The 19,403-nt window shown below is 37.0% G+C and overlaps 2 protein-coding genes and 1 long non-coding RNA gene across 5 annotated transcripts; 1 reads left to right on the top strand and 2 right to left on the bottom strand.

The window, feature by feature from the left end:
- Window positions 1–561: 561 nt before the first annotated feature.
- LOC149116888 (uncharacterized) lies at window positions 562–2,434 on the top strand. Its single transcript, XR_016205492.1, has 3 exons — window positions 562–780; window positions 1,657–1,724; window positions 2,207–2,434. It is a non-coding gene; the product is annotated as an uncharacterized LOC149116888 (long non-coding RNA).
- Window positions 1,422–7,091, bottom strand: LOC110061615 (elastase-1-like). 2 transcript variants are annotated; one of them, XM_089282549.1, is made up of 7 exons: window positions 6,984–7,091; window positions 6,073–6,270; window positions 5,639–5,845; window positions 4,844–5,158; window positions 2,934–3,026; window positions 1,834–1,929; window positions 1,422–1,532 (listed from the first exon to the last, which is right to left on the bottom strand). In XM_089282549.1, exons 1-7 carry the CDS (start codon window positions 7,036–7,038, stop codon window positions 1,528–1,530), a joined length of 969 nt encoding a protein of 322 aa, XP_089138675.1. In that variant the 5' UTR covers window positions 7,039–7,091; the 3' UTR covers window positions 1,422–1,527. The 2 variants fall into 2 exon arrangements, with proteins under 2 accessions (XP_089138675.1, XP_089138676.1); XM_089282550.1 differs by having other exon boundaries at window positions 2,934–3,020; window positions 6,984–7,088.
- A 2,415-nt stretch (window positions 7,092–9,506) lies between these two features.
- LOC110063217 (chymotrypsinogen B-like) lies at window positions 9,507–13,362 on the bottom strand. Of its 2 annotated transcripts, XM_089282552.1 has the most exons (7): window positions 13,282–13,362; window positions 12,401–12,598; window positions 11,730–11,936; window positions 11,194–11,505; window positions 10,730–10,819; window positions 10,216–10,314; window positions 9,507–9,626 (listed from the first exon to the last, which is right to left on the bottom strand). In XM_089282552.1, the coding sequence occupies exons 1-7, from the start codon at window positions 13,331–13,333 to the stop codon at window positions 9,622–9,624; spliced, it is 963 nt and encodes a 320-aa protein (XP_089138678.1). In that variant the 5' UTR covers window positions 13,334–13,362; the 3' UTR covers window positions 9,507–9,621. The 2 variants fall into 2 exon arrangements, with proteins under 2 accessions (XP_089138678.1, XP_089138677.1); XM_089282551.1 differs by lacking the exon at window positions 9,507–9,626 and having other exon boundaries at window positions 10,208–10,314.
- Between the last annotated feature and the right edge of the window lie 6,041 nt (window positions 13,363–19,403).

Raw genomic sequence — 19,403 nt, 5'->3', positions numbered from 1 at the left:
ACTAAAACTGTTCAGCCTTAGAAGAGAATAACTGAAAGAAAAATTAGCTTAGGAGGTAAACGGTAGGACTATCAATTTCTGAACTAACCTTGGGCATTTGGATGATTCAAATAGTTTGGATATTCTTTTAAGACTAAATAAAACCTGCTGGCCTTCGAAAATGCAGTGATGCACAAGTGCCAGCAGAGCAAGAATTATTCCAAGAACAAGTAGCATCTCTGATTCACAAAATCTGTACCAGGCTCATTATATGCTAACTTTTTTTTATAAATAATTGCCGGGCAGTCTGCTTGTATTTTCCTAAGCTGGTTTACGGTAGGAATTTTGCTCTTGGAAGCAAATGTAAATCCTTGAGAGAAAACAATTCGCGACAAAGGCAAGGAACAACGCGCGAAAAAGGAAAGGAACACGAGTTCATCATCATAGATACACAAGACGCCTTTTGCTTAACAAAAAATAAGTGCTCCAGCAGCAGGTAAACCAATATTAGATATTTCAGGCTCTGATTGCGACAGGTCATGAACTACTTCACCTGCAAACTCTTAAACCCGGTAAAACGAAGGCGAGCATGCATCTAGTTGAGTACTCCATCGCACTTGAAAAATTTCGTATCCTCGCGGCAAATGACGAAGTAAATATATTTCTTGTGATATCGAGCGATGCCTTCCGTCCGTCCGCGTGTCCGTCCCTCAATCCAGCTAGCCAGCCCTACAAGCTCTTGTTTCTTTAAGCTTTTTCGCTTTTGTCAAAGGAAAGATGGAAGAGGATGCATGAGAGAAAGTAAGCTGTGTTGCTACCTGATTCATTCTCTCCGCTTTAGCTTTTTTTTTTCCCTCAAGTCTATTTATGACATTACCAATAACACCGTAAGACTTCAGTGGTACTTCAAGAAATAACTATCTTGGGAATTTATGGAACAATCAAGCGAATCACATGGCCGGATACTTTTAATAGAATTCTTGCTATTTTTAAAATAGAAATTATATGTGTTTGATGTTTTATTAATTTTATGAAAAATAACAGCCAAATTTGCGCTTTAATTCCGTGTTATGAAGGTCATTTCGAAAAAATATCCGTCAAACATCAAATGACCTAAACTTCAACCGTCAACCGTCAAAACAGCTTATTTTTAACCGTCAACCATCACAGGGAACCGCCTCCGCCCCCCCCCCGCCCCCCCCCCCCCCCCTCCCTCCCGTTCACCCCTCCATCCTCCCTTTGAGACTCTCATCAATGTAAATGTTTTCCGGGAACTAACATTTACTTGCGTGTTCTATTGTTGCATCTGTCAGTTGAAATCTTCCAATTTCGATAGATGCCCTCAGCTAAGGGCCGCTCAGGTAAGGGTTGGAGGGTAGTACTAAAGGAATGAACAACAAAATCAACGTCAACAACTACAGCAACATGACAACAGATCAAACTTGCAAGTTAAACCCATGTATTTTTCTTTATTAAATCTACCGAAATAAATACTAATCATGATGAATCAGTGGAGTCGGTACTTTTCTCGGATTTGGTAATCCTGATTTAACCTGTGGAAAAAATCATTCATACATAATTATCAGAAGCTTTAAAGTATTTTGCAGTCTAGATATAAACCGCCATACGAATATACGTGTAACTTGGGAATCATTCTCAGTTTTTCTTTATCTTCAGTATATCAGGAATTGATGGGACCAATATCAAGGAAAAAAGAAAGAAGGAAACTAAGGCAAACCAACGAAGTAAGAAAAGACTATCCTTTGTAAACGAAAACGTGGTTTTCGTATACTTTTTAACATTTGGGTTAAAGGTTTCTTGTGTATTTCTAAAGATAATAATTGCTGTACTTACAACCGCCACATGTCTTTTTGCAAAAACGATACTTGAATGACGGAAGCGAGCAATAATGCTTATTACTGCTGCATGCAATCCAGTCGTCTTTACAATCTGTATAGGGAAAATAATTCGTAGTCCACTATAGTAGAGAATCAAAGATGTTTAGCACAATATGTTTACAAATTCGCACTGATTGGTCTAGAAATTACACACAATATTATTATTATCATTGTTAGTATTATTAAAAGCAGGGTGCGCTCGCTGGCTGCACTTAGTGTTTCAAATGAATTACATCTTCTTGATGCTGATGTATAGTTACAACGTAAATTCGTTTTGGTAATGAGTTATTTAAAACATGAAATGATAAGTTTCTCCCTTTGGTTTAAAGGAGTGCTTTCACTATGTCCAAGCTGGCAACCAGGCGTTCTGAGCAGAACCAAACAGGTAAATTATAATAATATGTGTGAAATTACAATGCGTGCAAGTATTAGTGAACCTTTTTTTGAAGATCTCTCTATGCCTTCGAGACCCTTCGCCAAGCGTTTTGGAAAAAAAAAAACGACTTATTTCGAGAACAAATTGGAATCAATCTTTGTTAATTCAATCGTTGTTTACTCAGCTGGGAGACAATAAGTGCGCTTTAAGCTAGCAATCCCTAATTTATACCAGGATTATTCTATCATCAGGCAAGAATTGTATTATTTACTTCATATTTATTTGTTTATTTGTTTATTTGTTCATGCAGGATTTTGATTTTGTGTAGTTTATTCTTGACTCTTTAATATGCTTTCCTGGAAGACACTAGTTATATTTAGCTACCCTATAAATTCCAGTATCAATGCAATAATTTATCTGTTTATGTTAGACCAAAATTGGTGAATATTATCCTCTGCCTTCTCTTGTTTGTTCGCTAATTTTGATCTCTAAATACCATACTTAAAAGAAATGTCTATTTCTTCTATGGTTGGTTACAAATAATGTTAGATCATAACGTTTTGCTTTACAAAGATGTAAAGCAACGCTGAAAAAATATAGAGTTCGCTTCCAAGCTTCTAAAAGCACACTAGCTAATCTATTTGACTTGATATAGTCCTAATTAACGAAAGCGTACCTACCAGGCGGTGGGGGAGGTGGTGGAGTTTGCGGGGGTGGTTGTGGCGTTTGTGGGGGTGGAGGTGGGTTAGGTCCTCCTCCTCCTGCTCCTTCTCCTGTGGACAAAGCGTAAGCTTGAGTTCAATATGGCTTTAATAATAGCCCTTGTTTGCTATATGAAAAATCAAACATGGCTACAACGTTTTCTGCCTAAAATTACAAACACTCTTCGATTCCTTTGTCTGGTCATTCCCATAATAGCAGTGACACAAAGAAATCAAGACCAGATATTGAATTCTCTAAACCCCCGGTGCCATGTTAGAATTTTGATATATCGAACGTGAACTTTTAACATTAAATTAACAGAAGAGCACGACAGCTTCTCTATGTTCAGTACACCCGTGCTTATTATTGCTCTAAGGGAGCTGTATTCTAAATTAAATCCCAGCTACACCAGAAACACAACATTGTGTTACCGTATAGCATTGGGAATTCCTTTTGAATTTCATTCCAAACAAAAGTATTAGAGTTTTGACACTACAGGAAGTTCGAAAACGAAACTGTATCTTCTTATCACCTAGTCTTGCCATGGTACATTGACTGTCGAACAGTGGCACACTGTTATAATATTTACATTGGTTTCTTTTATATTCCATTAAATTTATACTCTTCCAAGTTAAGTTAAGTTAAGTTAATATATTCTACTGTCTAATCTTCAATAGATTAGCTTATAATAAATTGTAATGCTATGTAGGTTCTTAATATTTATACTGTAATTACATTACGTGATCTGTCGTGTATGGAAGTGTATGGAGCTTTATTACTCCTTTACAGATTATCCTTATAGCTTCCCTTTATTCATATATTTACAATTTATTTAAGTACGCCAGTGAATTGTTATAAACAAATCCCTCTGCGGTGGGAGTGGCCAACTTTTTCTGATTTTATGTTTTTGTTAATTAAATGAATTTATTTTAAATAAAATCTAAAAATAAGTGTAATTAGACTGAAATGAATAAGTAAAGAAAAATAACTTTCTTTTTCTTTTTAGGGCTATGTGATCAAAGGCAAGACAGCTGCCCCGCTTTATCTAATTGGTAAAAAACTATTTCATGATTGCATTAAAACAAAACTCTTTTCACTGTCATTTTGAAATGAAACGTTGAACAATGAATTTGTATAGGTAATCATACGGTTTCGAGTTTAATTTGAAATTAATTTGCACGAGTGAGTTTCCCAAAAAGGTGAAATTACACGAGCCGCTTCGGCGAGTGTAATTTCACCTTTTTGGGAAACTCACTCGTGCAAATTAATTTCAAATTAAACTCGGTAAAAAACTATTTCATGATTGCATTAAAACAAAACTCTTTTCACTGTCATTTTGAAATGAAACGTTGAACAATGAATTTGTATAGGTAATCATACGGTTTCGAGTTTAATTTGAAATTAATTTGCACGAGTGAGTTTCCCAAAAAGGTGAAATTACACGAGCCGCTTCGGCGAGTGTAATTTCAGCTTTTTGAAAAACTCACAAGTGCAAATTAACTCCAAATTGAACGAGAAAAACCGTATGATTACTTATTAATAATATAAACATGAAAAAATTCGCGCGGAGGAAGTACCGGAAGATCTTTCTTGAAGCCATTTTTTCTCATTTGAGAAAACTTTTTTCAAAGTTTCAGCACAAAATTTTCGTCAACATTTGCATGATAACATTTTCTTAGAAAAGTTCCTATTTTCTTTCAGTCAATCATAATCCAGAATTTCGATGTGTAATTTGCGATGGTGTTACAGTTTTTGCACTGATGTTACACTTTTTGCACTGGTGTTACACTTGAACTACACTGCTCTTAGCCAATAAGAATCGAGTAATTTTTTTCATGTGTATTATTAGTTCCATAATTAGCAGCAATCCAGTACTCGAAATACAAACCTATTTTCTCCAGTATCCAAGATTTGTAGCTTGCAATTCGGGTAAACACTGTATAGTGGGTTGTTGGACAATTCCGCTTTCCGAAACTGACGGCACCATGCAGATACCACTTGCCTGCCATCTCACAAACAAGCGGACCACCACTGTCTCCATTGCATCCTCCTGAAGCAGCTGCTTGTCCCGCTCCAGCACACAAATGGGCGTTGCTGTCGACTATCCCGTACTTTTCTTTGCATTTTTTGTGCGACACGAGTGGTAGCTGTGCCTGCTGGAGTATGTTTGCCGCTGGTCCTCCGCCTGAAGTGCGTCCCCATCCTAAAGTCATGTTTAATACGTTAGACCTTAAACTTTTAAAAAATACTATCTAAACTAGATTGGGATTATAAATAGGGTTTACTCTAATACTGTAATGATTGTGGTTAGTATGTACCAAAATGCGAACTACTAGGTAGCTTAATCTCTTGGTATAATTGTCAAGACGCGTCTACTTCTAACACTGAATTTACTCTGTAGGGAATTCTCATTCATCTATTTTTGCTCTTGACTGAAATCAAAGTAGTACGAAAGCCAACCTTACTCACGACTAAACAAACTTCCCTTTTGTTGTTTGCTTAGTAACTAACATAACACTTTCAGTTGCCTTTCTTAATTTTTTTTTTTTTTTTTTTTTTTTTTTGCAAAATCACTGCGCATTCATTTAGTTTTAACACTTCAATACCCACTTTTGCGCTTGCATAATTGCTCTGAATTGGGCTCAGCGGTGCTATTTCGGTTGTATTAAAAGTGAAGTCAAACCTGTTATGTAACACTTGGAATTCAAATCTGCGGCTTGGTCAGGAAGACATACTGTAGTCACTTTGTCACTCAACTGTGCATTTCTCTCTAACTGAAGAACTGCAATGTCGTGCTTAAGGTTCCGCATGGTAAAGCCGCTGTGCTTGTAAAGAGCCTTCAATCGAAACGTCTGTTGCACAGACGTGGTTCCAGTTCGCCTGTGAGCACCTGTAGTAATTTTAACAAACATGAATTTCAATTCCACTTGCATCGATGCATTATTTCCCAATATCTCAATATTTATTTTATCTTTCTTTTTGCTTTATAGGCTTATACCACTTTTGTTTTATTTTGGTTTACCACTAGTTTTGTATGTCATAAATTAAAACTTCCTAGAGTCATAGTCCTTCATATCGACAGCGGTAAAGTACTACGTATAATAACGTTTAACGCACCCACAACAACTGTATAACCACTTGGTGATGGATTTCTGTCCACGCAATGCGCTACAGTCACAACCCAGTCAGACCTTATAAGAGATCCACCGCAGATATGTCTACCACGCACACGAAGGGAAATCTGCCACGGCCATGAGTGGGGACTGGCATCAACACCATTTACCACTCGGGCGAAAGAGGGACGCATACCACATCCTACAGGTGTGAATAATAAAGTTGAAAAAACGGCCATGTATCAATTACTAACTTGATTTAAGTTTTTCATTTTTTTAACAAGATTATTTGAAGACTAAAATTAATACTTCTAGACTGCAACACAATGTACGTCATTTAAAAGAAACCACGTGCCCAAAAATGATCCCGTTTTCGCGGAACTGGTCTTCAACCTCTGGAGAATTTATGCTACTTTTGCACGGTGTTTTCTTTCACCTTTGCTGCTGGAAGAAAAAGGGCTCCAGTTTGCAAATCTCTTTGGATCAGAAATCGACTACACGTAACAAACATGTTAGCTAGGTTCAATTTCCCTGTTCTTAGCAAAGTTTACAATAATTTAACCACTCCTTTAATTTAAGAACTCTGTACTTTCTTTATAGTACTTTGAATACAAAGATTCAAACAAGAACTCTTACGGTACTTGGAGGCAAGTAGATGGTCAAGTGAATGCTCATTAAAGCTCCTCAAAAAGCGAGTAACTTGACGTTTAAAGATTTTAATTAGTCTATAATGCTAAAATTAAGTACGAACAACAACAATTTTATCAAAGCTTTGTTCCACTGCACCCTTGTATAAGTTCTGAACTTTTTCTTTCAAAATCGTAGTAGGAGGGACATTGCTGTTATGGCTATCCATGTTCATGTAAAAGACCTGAACAGTCCAACCGTAAGCGTTTGGTAAATTGCCCTACTTACCTTCGGAAAAGGAAGGTTCCAATATAGCCAGAGCCAAAAGAATGAGGGAGATCATGCTTAAAACAGAGCACCTCTTTCTGTGCACCACACTTACTGAAACATGTATCTTATATCAGTCGCTATTATGGCGCTTTCCTAGCGTCTGTCAAAGTTTACTAAGGCTGATTCTACCGGAGAGAACTGATCAAACAGACCAGCTAGAGGGTGAGTAAATTACTTGTTGAATGAAAAAAATGCAAAGATTAAACGCCCGACGTACTGAATAAAAATTGGACAAGTTTTTGACGGCTAGAATCAATATTAGCCTGAATCATTTACTCACAAGAGCCAACTGCGTAAGTCAGGCGTTTGAATATTTGTCTAAAGTCAAGAAAAGGCTTTCAACTAGCAGCAATTCAAACAAAGTTATCAGAATGGCATGGACATTAAAAAATGTTCTTTTGTTTCGTTCGACTTTCAGCGTGAAGCAAAATCTACAAGTTTATCCTTACGCGAAAATAATTTATTCTTGTAAATAATATTATCAGTGACAAATTTTTAATAAAGAATTTACTAAAACAAAAAAGAGAAAACTGGTTCCTCCATGGTGTTATAGATTTTATATTCATTCATTGCGGCGCTTTTTAAACTGTATCAGTTATCGCAATTGGGCCGACCCTTCGGAGGATAAACAGTTATCGATAAACAGTTTTTCCATTTGAAGGTGCCGCTGATAATTCCCATTTATCTTTTCGCAACACTGTTTATGCAATAGACCACTCTTTCTATGGGTTTACCGGCGCAATAAACCCCGCAGGGTGTTGGGAGAACACGATAAATTCTTGTAAATCCCGTGCCGTCAGGCGAGTAAGTGATTTATAACCGGAAGCTTAAAGCTTTTTGTGCCGAAGAATTTCTAGTGAGGTCGTGTTTTTCCTTGTAAATTCCATGCATATGTTGAATAAAAAGAAATTCGTTTTATTGATATCTCAGCAAGTGAAAACCGAAACTGTTTATTACATTTGTTATCGCTAGTGATCTGAATTCTCTTGTTCCCGCGTAGATTTGCCAGATCGGGAACCGTGCTTTATCGGTGCAATAGAACGTAGATTTTCCACCTCTATTGACCACTCAGAGCGCCCGTAGCATCTCAGTTATTTTATGAAGAGCAATATACATTATAACATAGCCAGTATAACCACGCTACTATATAGCAGTTCTACAACTGATGAACTATGACAACAATCGGCCCTTATGAGGATCAATAACAACTAGGTTCATTCCCTCCCTTCTGCCCTCCTGTTGCGGCACCTTCTAACCGGTTCCACGGGGTAGTCATCCATGGGTGAGGAACTTTTTGTGATTTCATTTCCTTTTTTGAAAAAAAAAAAAAAAAAAAAATAGGCTCACTGTAAGAAATTTTCCAATCTGTTTGATTGTTGTCAGGCGCTATTTTTCACCCAATTTGAGCAAAGGTTTCCGAATAACAAGCTAGGTGTCCAATAACAAAAAATTCGCGTACAGTGCGCGCCATATTTGATTTGCTCTTACAACTGAATACTCCTTCTTTATCAGTATTCCCATAATCTTTGAGAAATGGCTTTTTTCCAATAAACGTTTGTCATATTGACGATCACGGTTTTTGTGCAGTTAGCAGTCTAGCTATGATCTAAAACTTGTAATTTGTTGGTAACTATACTCCTGATCAATTAAACAATTCGGAATCCCATTTTCTTTTACTCTTGTGGTTACAGTCTAAATTTGACTTGAGTCATTCTGAGTATCATTATATTACTCATTTGAGAGCAAATTGCTGTAAGTTCGTGGACTTGATTTGAGGAGATCTTCCCCAGTTGTAGAAGGTGTCGTTCTCTGAGACATGGTATAGCATAAATTTTAATTGCTCATTTCGCAACGTTATAACATTGGAATCTCCAAACGTTTGGGTTGAATGAACCCTGAAAGAACAGAACTTGCTTTGCATTTCATTCTCACAAATCGAATGCTTAATTATTCTTCTAAGGCAAAACGTAAATCGCTGACTCCTGGAAATATTCAGTTTAATTAATGTTCTATATTGCTGTCTCTAGATGGACATGAGGATGATGCTGTTGATGTGACGATTATTTCGGTCTCTAGAGCAAATCGTGTCGGGAAGTCAATCGTAGTTGCCAATCCTAAGCATTAGTTAATAGAGGGGAATGGTTATGAAACCTAACAAAGTGTTTTCTGTATGTTTTTGTGAACATTTTTGGCCTTGTCCGTGCACACAACACAACTGTTGTTTACTTCGGACTGAGGAACTAACCAATAGAATCGTTTTGGTTACGTGATTCATGCATAGTGTATGAGCGCAAAACAAAAGATTGTGCACGGTTGTGGACCTTACAACAAAAATCTTGGCTTGATGTTTGCTGGGCTTCATAGCCATTTCTAAGCGGTCAGCTGCCCTTTGGCATCCACCACTTTTCGACAAGGCGCGCGAACTGTAGTTTGTTTCATCACTTGTAATATTGCTATCAGTCTCATTCATACAAGCAAGCGTTATTTCTGAGCAGTTTTATTCCAGTTACTACATCCTATTGAAATCATAACAGAACAAATCCGGTAATGACTAATACATTAAAAACTCAGACTTTTGCCGGGTTCTTGTTCAATCTCAACCTGTGAAGAAATGGAAAAACAGTAATAAGCATCAAGGAACATTTGCATTCTTTAAATACTTTATTTTGATACTGACGATTCATGTCAGTGATATTAGAAAAAATGATGACTAAAGTAGAACTGTCCATAATATTCGCTTTGATTTTAAAAGTAATTCCTATTACAAGGCTAAAAAAAGTCAAAAAGCAAAAAACACTAAACGTTTTCGACCCTAGGTCATTTTCAAATAAATTTAAAATAAAAAAAGGCTAAAAAATATTTTAAAATCTTAAAATAAAATTATTCCTAATTATTGCATATAATTATACATAAAAAAACAAAAACTTGGTAAAAAGTTAGAGATCCAGAAAATTGTTTTCACAAATTTTGCACAGTCAGATAACATTATTTATGAAGGTTTAAGGTTAAATTTAATTCTGTTATAATGAATTTTGAGAACAAAGTGACTTCTGATCGGAATACAGTGCATGACGATGTTACGTATTTCCCTATGGGATACACGTAGATTTTCCATTTATATGAATTTCTCTTTCCTAACTAAGATTTGAGGACCGATTGTCGCTGGTTCCAGTGGTTAAATATTACTTACAGTCTCCGCAGGTTGCTCGGCAAGAATTTTTGACAAATGGCCAACTGCAACGGTGACGATGGTTGTAACAATATTCTTTACCCCAACTGTCTTCACAGCCTGCAATGAGGATGATATCAGTTAGAATGTACATTTTGACTACAGTGGAGTAACGTTAGTACAAGAGAAATTCAGTTTTGCCTTAGTTCACAGTGTTTTTACCCAAAATTGTTCAAATCGTAGCTGTTATTACAATTGAGTCTGCGTCAAATATTCCTTTGTTTAGGAAGGCATACAAAAGAGGCGAACGGCTAAATACAAAGCAGAATTGACTCCTTTTGCCTCGTTTGTACGACGGTCAAACCGCTGATAACTGTAATAACAGCTATCGTGGTAGGCGTTTGATGCATCTTATTGATTATAAAGTTTATTATAATCGTTTTCAAAACATCATGAACTAGTTTGAGAATGTTATCGCACACTATCATCAAGTAAGAGCGTGAAGCAGTTCGTTAATCAAGGAATCTCTTCTCACCGGGTTTTGGTGGGCGTGGTGGTGTCGTAGCCATCGGTGGTCGTGGTTTTTGTGAGGGTAGTGGTGGGTTAGGTCCTTCACCTCCATCTCCTGCAGGCCGCAGTAATACAATTTTAGTCGCGACTAAAGTAGAAGTAGTCAAAAATACTTAACTCTTTCATCTGAAAGACTCATTATTAAGAATTATTCTCTACGTATATAATTTGAATATGTATTGTTTGCCACGCCGTCTAGTTAATTTAAGGGTGTGGGATAGCATATATCGTCGGCAGCTAGCATTTCTAGAATTAAATTTGGTAGCTATGGATCTTCAAAAGGTAATTCTGCTATAGAAAACGAATGAGTACATTATAATAGTGGTTTATTTTTAAACAAACTATTCCTTAGGACGAATTGATTGTATCTATACTAAAACAATTATGTTTTGACTGAGTTGGGGAATACCTAAGTCTTTCAATACCAACCTATTTTCTGCAATATCCATGATATGTAACTTGTTATTCTAGTGAAAACTGTATAATGAGTTGTTGGACAATCCTTCATCCCAAAACTGACAGCACCATGCAGATACCATCTACTTCCCACCTCGCAAACAAGAGGGCCACCACTGTCTCCATTGCATCCCCCTGAAGCACCTGCTCGCCCCTCTCCGGCACACAAGTGAGCGCTCCTGTCAATGGTACGCCAGATCTTTCTACAGTCATTGTGTGACACGAGAGGTAACTTTGCCTGTTGCAGAGTATTTGCAGCTATACCAAAATGGGTACGGCCCCATCCTACGAGAATCAACGGCCAGAAAATTATTAACACATTGCAAGAACTCAAAATGTTGAACGCAATTTGTCCAAGGAAGTACGCATAGACTATCAAGTAAATGTAACATGATATGGCTGTTTGATATAGGGAACAAAATCAAAATTTTTTCATTCAATTATTTAGTTTTGGAATATGTAACAGCGGCCCAGTTAAAGGAGAGGTCCATTAAAAAGATAAAGTAAACCTGTTATGTAGCACTTTGACTTTAGATCTGCATCTTGCTCTGGTAAACATACTGTAGTCACTTTGTCGCTTAACTGTGCACTGCCCTCTAACTGAAGAACTGCAATATCGTGCTGAAGGTTCTGCATGGTAAAGCCACTGTGCTTGTGAAGAGTCTTCACTCTAAACGTCTGTTGTACATCCGTTATTCCAGTCCGCATATGACTACCTGTAAATTGCCAAATGTCCAGACATTTAAAGCCATTGATGACATGGAGGTATTGTTAGTTGTGGGTACAAATGGTGACAAGTGAAATTAAGAAATAATTTCACGCCCGTTTTGTCAACATTTCACTTTCGAAATTGTAAATTAAAGCCGAAATTTCGCGTCAAAATTAAGGAATAATTTGTCACGCATGACATTATAGAGCAGAGGTGTTGATAATGGATCGATTTCAAGGTCTTCTCGTGAAGCAAGAAAAATGTCTGGTTTTGGATACTGAAGAAAGCCATTGTCAACAGGACCATAACTAGTAGCAGGCGAACCGAGGCTCTTACCTCTGTCATTCTTCGTTTCTTTTGTTGTTGTTTTTGAAGAGGGAAAGTAAAACACTGCTAGCAGATAAACAGACAAATAAACAAGCAACGTTGCCTCAGTTATAATTTTTTTCTTAAAATCGACTAACGTCTTACCCACTACAACTGTGTATCCACTCGGATTTGGGTTTCTGTAAACACAATGTGCTGCAGTCACGATCCAGTCGGGCCTTATCAGTGATCCTCCACAAATATGTCTACCCCGAGCACGGAGGGAAACCTGCCATGGCCAGGAGTGGGGAGTGGCATCTTGTCCATTAATCACTCGGGAGAAGGGAGGACGCACACCACATCCTGTCAGTCAAGGAAAATGCGACATTTTTTTCCCTGTTTAGCCAAGTTTTATTATCGATGCATTTTCACTTTCACATTGACGGATCCAGATGTTATCAGGAAGGAGGAAAGAGGGGGTAAGGATATGAAAATCTGATATTTCTTGTCGTCAGCGACCCACCCTTGCCTTTCTCATCAGTGCAGATATGTCATTGACTTTGGATGGTTATTCCAGAGGAAAACATGCTGACCCTTTTGAGGAAAGCGGGTGTATCGGTACCGTGTACAATGCCGATTGGTTTAAAAACCCTTCAAACTCTTGCTCAGGTTTGTAGTATGTAGTTTATACGATTACTTCCTTTCGCGATCACTTTAAAAAAAGCAAGAGATAAAACATAAATGCCCTTAATTAAGTGAAATTCACTGCCTTCAGATTTAAGTTTTAGTTGACTCAATGTTCATTTTTGCGAGGGGCAGCATTTACTGGGCTTATATTTTCACTTTCAGATTAATTATTACTTATCGGCGGTGTTACATTGGTCAACACCTTCTGCATTAATTCTTGTTTGGAGGAAAATGCAAAAATGTAACTGATAAGCTAAATAACCCGGTGTATACCACGAGCTAATAAGAACCATCCCGTCTGTCACATATAAGTTTGAAGACTGGTCCGTCCTGCGAAACCTGTTAAGTTCTGTACCTACCTTCGGAAAAAGGCTCTAAAATAGCCAAGATCAGCAGAGTGAGGGCAACCATCTTGAAAATAGATATCCTCTCTTGTTCTCGTGTACAATATGGGGTGGATCTTAAATACGTTTTATCACCTGCTGAAAGTTTGCCACAGCTGATTCCGCAATTCCTCAGTTTCTCGCTGACAGGCATTATTGATGTTTGGCCATTATCGCTTCAAACAATTTTGTTTGATTGAAAAATCTGAGATACAGAATAAAAAGGAAGAGTTTTCCCCATTCTTTTGACGTGTGTAAAGACAAACACATGGATTTCAACAATTGTACTACAAAAGATAGCATCTTTTCACCTGGCAAAATCTCGATATTAAAGTCTGGTTTGCAAACACAGACCTTAATCTCCCTAGTGTTACCAAAATAACTACCTAGTTATTCTCATGTAATGTGACCCAAGCATTTTGAGAATCGTCCTGGATCTTTTTCTCACTGCTGTACTTAACGCGTCTGTAAAAACCTGACAAAATTAGCAACATGACATCATTTTGGGGTTATAAAACAGGCGACTGCAAAATTTGCTGTGTTTGTGTCCATAAATGGACAACCCAAATAAAGCAGCCATTTCCCGATTGAAAGAAGCAAAGAAAATTGGTCCGCAATGCGTACGCGTGTTTAATGCGTTTTCAGCCAACTAAAGCCATAATCAGAGATGAACACTGTAGGGCGGAGTCGTTCATGGAGTAGTGGAACAAATTAGAAGTTTTAAACAGGAAATGTTATTGACAGAAGAAGACTATTTACCGACGGATGTCAAATTAACTTGTACATGAAGTGTCAAGATGGTTCCTCGAATTACTAAGCCTGTTAGATAAACGTCAGTAACCGAGAAATCACTGAAAAACCTTGACTTTTTACCAATTCAAAATGTCAGGCAATATCATTTCCATAATGTGGCAAAGTATGAAAAAACACCGAAAAAAAGTATCAATGTTAAGGAGTTTAGGCCAAAATGAGGAATATATCTGACTGTCATTAGATGAGATGTTGCCATGGTAACGGCCTTAATCTAAAAATTGACAACCAAAATGTTAGCCTTATTTCAACAGTACACATACTGGTAATCCCTACGGGTGAAACTTTAAGAGAAATTAACTAAGTTTCCTTTTCTAACTTGCGCTCTATAGGGAGGGTGTTCCTAAATACTCTAGGGAGCTACCTTAACACGGAACCGTTTTCAAAATAGTTGTTTAATGCGCATGTGCATTAAACACAGAAAACGAAAAAGAGCTTGATTTCATTAGCTTTCCAAATTTTCTGAATACTCTTCTCTTTTATCCGTGAAATGGATTTACTTTGCTGCTTTTTCAAGCGCTTTACCGGAACCAAAATCAACGTTCGCAGTTCTAAACATTACATCAACTTGCTACTTCTAGTTTTAATACATATAAGCTCAGTTTGCATGACTCTCAAAATTAACTTCTTTTCAATTCGGCTGATAGCCGTTTTGTGATGATACAGAAAAAAGAAAAATAATTAAAACAAATAATTAAACAAATGATTAAAATGTCGGTGGTTCCCACGTAATTCTTTGAGTCTTGTCTTGATGCAGAATACAACTGAACTCATTGGCTCATAGTATTACGCCGGGCCTTTCTCACAAAACAGTGGTTTTGAGCGGTGCTCTTAGAGCTTCTCGTTTTCAGTGTCCTTCACTGAGTTGTGCTTTGTCTGTAAAGAATAGTAACACTATTAGGAAGTCGATAATTGGTCGACATATGTTTATTTCTTGCAAACATCTTTACTTTCGATACGTGGTCCGCAAGTTTTCATGCTACACATCAAACATATCCACATGAAAGATACACATTGAACAACTGCTTGGAGATCTGTATGCATGTGTATATTGTCGTTTGAAGTGTCTCAAGACAGTTTTTCTGGACCATACCAAGTATTTTTAATCAGCTCTTCGCGAGTCGTCCCTCAGTCAGGTTGTTTTGAAAATTACACAAGTAATTAGAAATGGACTGAACTTTGGCACAATGCAATCGATGTCTTTCATGGAAACAGTAGAAAATAAATAGAAACAAAGAGCCTAACATTTCAGCCAATGATAGTCCTAAGTTTTGACTATGTCGAGAATGGGACGATTTCCTTTGAGGAAATATGAAGAAACTGAGCATTTTCCTAAACATTTAGATCACTTGGAAAAATAAAAATTTCTTGGACCTTTTCAACAAATTATGTTTGCTAGCATAAAACAAACAAACAAACACATTGGGTGAGACATGTTAAATAAGTTACAGAGTAAACAACAACTAAGAGGTAAATAAAATATAGTCCTGTTCTAACGTTATGAATACTTTACCACTTACTGCTTTTTTCAAGTAGTGGGTATAAATATGAATATATAACATGCTTTGAAGCTCATCTTTCGCTCTTGTCTTATCCTTTCGCTCGTTTTCACGGGGAGAGTACAAAACCAAGATTCTCTTTAACAAAATGGCTAACTGATTCGACTAGAAAACTCACGGAAAATTCCTGGTTGGATTTCAAAAGCAATTGGCGGACTATAGTTATTGATTGATTCTTTTCGAACAATTCACGCAAAAAAATGCGAAGGAAGTAGAACGAAGCCACAATGCGCGCAGTACGTCGAACTCTGAAAAGGCGGAAGAACGTTAAAGTAGTACTATGATCAAATTTTTACCCCTTGATTTTTTGGGTGTATCACGTAGAATTTCATGAAAGAATAAAAATGCTGTTTACCGTTTGCAAATATCTGCATTAGTTCCAGAGATATTTAAGTTTGAAAAATGTGTGAAATATGCAAATGAGATGACTGATGTTATGTCAAGTCTATGAATAGAGCTATCTCAGTCAATTTGCAGCGCAGACCATTGAAACTTGGTAGGCTAAAAGTTCTACAGGCAACACACCTACTACTAAGAAAAATTCTGTTTCCATGGCAACTGACTCTTTTCCAGTCCCCACCCACTTGATTTCAATATGTTTGTAATTTTCAGCTAAAAAAACATTAAATGTGGCCACGAACTCGAGCTAACATATTTATGTGCTTGCTTAATCATGCATATGAGGCACCATTAGCAGATATCAAAATGGAACACCAAAGGTGGCCAGAAAATCCTTTAATATTGGGGAGGTCTGGAACCCAGTAGGTTGCCATGGTAACAAAACTGTTCAGCTCGTAATTGTGTAGCACATTGAGGAGAATATTACTGCAAAGAATCCAACACTTCTGGTACAAATTGGCCGAGATATCTTTCTTCATAATATTTGATCAATATTTGGTTGAGTGTATGACGTCATCACTTGGCTAATTTGCATATTTTAAAAACTTGAATATCTCTGGAACGAAAAGAGATATTTGGAAATGGTAAAAAGCATTTTTCTTCTCATGCAGACTACTTGTTTATGTTTTAAAATGGCTTAGATAGGAAAGATGCGATTTTCGTCATAATACCACTTTAAGAGTTACTACAATATTAAAGACGTCATGCAGAGAAATAAAGAAAGGACCTCAGAGTGACGCCTTACCGAATAGCTGATTTTAATCAGATGGAAAACAGGAAAGTAGAATAGTTCATACCAACGTCATTAACATGTTCCATCCGAAGCTTGTCTTTTCGGAAAAGCTGGTTCGGTTCGAGATAATTTTTCGCTTCTTTGTGGAAATCGAAGTTCCGGTACCCTGGTTAGATCGTGATATGAAAATCGAAAAAAAAATTAATGTCGTTTTTTCACTTTCGGTTGGGTCTGAAACCGCAGGGGATTAGAATCTGGGGACTAGTCAGGCTGTGACGAACCAAAGAAATGTAAACGAAAAAAAGTGAAACACAATAAAAAATATAATAAGGTAACCAAGGTTAAATTTTGGTTCAAAATTGTGAACACTTACGAAAGGTGACATTAATTTATTTATTTACGTTGACAAGTTGTTGACATGTAACATTATGAGATGAGTGACTACTGTACACCTTACTTAAGGATAGTTTTGGTACCACGGTAAAGGACTTCGTAACAGTTAATAAATAACTAGCCCCTAAGTGTTAAAAAATAAAAAAAAATGGTTTGAGAGGCATGAATTAACTTCATCATGTCCATAAGCAAGTTTTCCAGGCGAGAAACCTCACAAAACACGTGTTTTGAGGGTCCTTTTTTCGTGAAAATGGGAAAAAGGTTACTAATATTAACTAATATTTACAATGTTAACTGAATTACAGGAAAAACATTTCACACGATTGCAAATTTTAGAGGCTTACGACAGAGATAATTGTGTCATTTTCCAATCTTGAAAATTTGACAACATTCGGTTGAGACCCAATGGAGATATCGTGTTTGAAACATTGGTGATCTGTCTATTTGGTATTTTTGAGTTTTACTTCTTTCTCCAAACGCCCAAATTAGCCCTGTAAACGGAGAGGGTGAAGGTAGACGCAGGGACGAAGGGGTATATCTAAAAAGGTTTCACATAAATGTTCCATTGAATATCCAAATACACACCGGTTATAGAAATGTTAACCAAGGATAACGGGCGGATAACATGGTAAAGGATACAATGTCCAGGACCATGATGTAACATTTCGTAAGTACCCATCTTTTAAGCTTTTCTTTAAAGTATAATTAAAATGTACTGAGCTGAATCTATCTTGTAAGTAATTTCTGTAGATCGTAATGTTTGTATTTTAACAAGATACCAGCGATTTCATCGCATTTCGTAGTTTTTTGTTCCACCAAAAATTAATGATAGGATTAACAGAAGCATTTATCAACGCGAATGACAAGGCCCATGAAAACAAGTAACGATACCGTTGAACAAACAATGAATGAAACCCTTTTAGTAACAATGGAGGAACCAGGCAAATCATTAAAACAACCATTAAAATTATCATGTGGTAAGCTACTTTCTTCTCGCGTTTTAGAATCGTAGCTTGCTGTTGATTTGACACGGCGACATCTTGTACTTCATTCCTGTGGGCGCGGACCGCGTTGAACATTCTCACGTGATTGATGAACGTTGTCAATGCAACAAATGCGCGGACCGTAGCAATTACCAGAAACATCAAAAAAAGGTTTGAAGACAAAATGAGCTCGGTTGTCACTACAAACAGCGTGGCGCTTACTCCAGCTAGCACAGCCTTGATTATTGCATCTGTGACGAAAAAGAAATTAAGAAAGTTATTTGAAACAAACTGAAAGGTATACAAGAAGTAACCCTTTTAAGCTGATAGATTCATTTCGATACCGCGTCCTATCTAATTAATGCTTTGAAGTCTTACCCTACCTTACTTGGGGTGCACAGAACGTGTGCAAGCTTAATTCGAACTTTTCCAACTAAACACATTTAAACCATGTCGACCACAGTTAAAAAGCATTAAAAATTTAGCATGAATGTTCTTCAATTTTGCTCCTGTGAGTTAACGTGTCCATGGCAACTATGCTATCACTGGTTACACTATGCAGGTTAACACATGCTTTTCAAACCCTTATATATAATTCAATATGGCGCATTTCTTCACCAGTCTAACGTTGGCGAGATATGACGTCATAACTGAAACGGTTTTGCGAAAAAAATAGTTAGTAATTATTCCAGGCTTGTGCAAGCTTGGGAGAATTTTTAAATATCACTCGTGATGTAAATCTGTAAGTGCACTCACTTTATTCAATATATTGACAAGTATTTACAGCAATGCAGTTTTCCATATCTAATTTCAAAGGGCACAAGATGTAACCTCCAGAAAAAAAAAATAGGTTGAGTTAATGGAAAATAATATAACTTTTAAAGAACATGAAAAAAACAAATGTTGAGATAAATCAAAAATGATGTAAAACCACTCTGCTGTTTGAATTTCTTGAAAATTTCACTTTTTTCCGAGATATATAAACAAACGCATCCCGAAAACCGAATAGAAATCGAGGAAATCTAGAATTAACTACGATTTTTTTTCCAAGACGTAAACAGAAAGTGCGTGTTTCAGTCACATTGGCGACCGCCCACATATGCAAGCTCAAGTCCGCGATGAAATGCAACAAAACAAAGCTTTTATCCAAAGGTATTGGGCCCAACGTTTCGAAAATTGACGTAACCCTCGGAAGTACAAGATAACTCATACCCTCACAGT

This window comes from Orbicella faveolata, unplaced genomic scaffold, assembly GCF_042242905.1.
Source record: "Orbicella faveolata isolate gen_17 unplaced genomic scaffold, um_ofav_v1 contig_12, whole genome shotgun sequence".
Taxonomy (NCBI): Eukaryota; Metazoa; Cnidaria; class Anthozoa; order Scleractinia; family Merulinidae; genus Orbicella; species Orbicella faveolata.
Note: the sequence above shows the minus strand (reverse complement) of the source record. Positions and strands in the feature narration are given on the sequence as shown.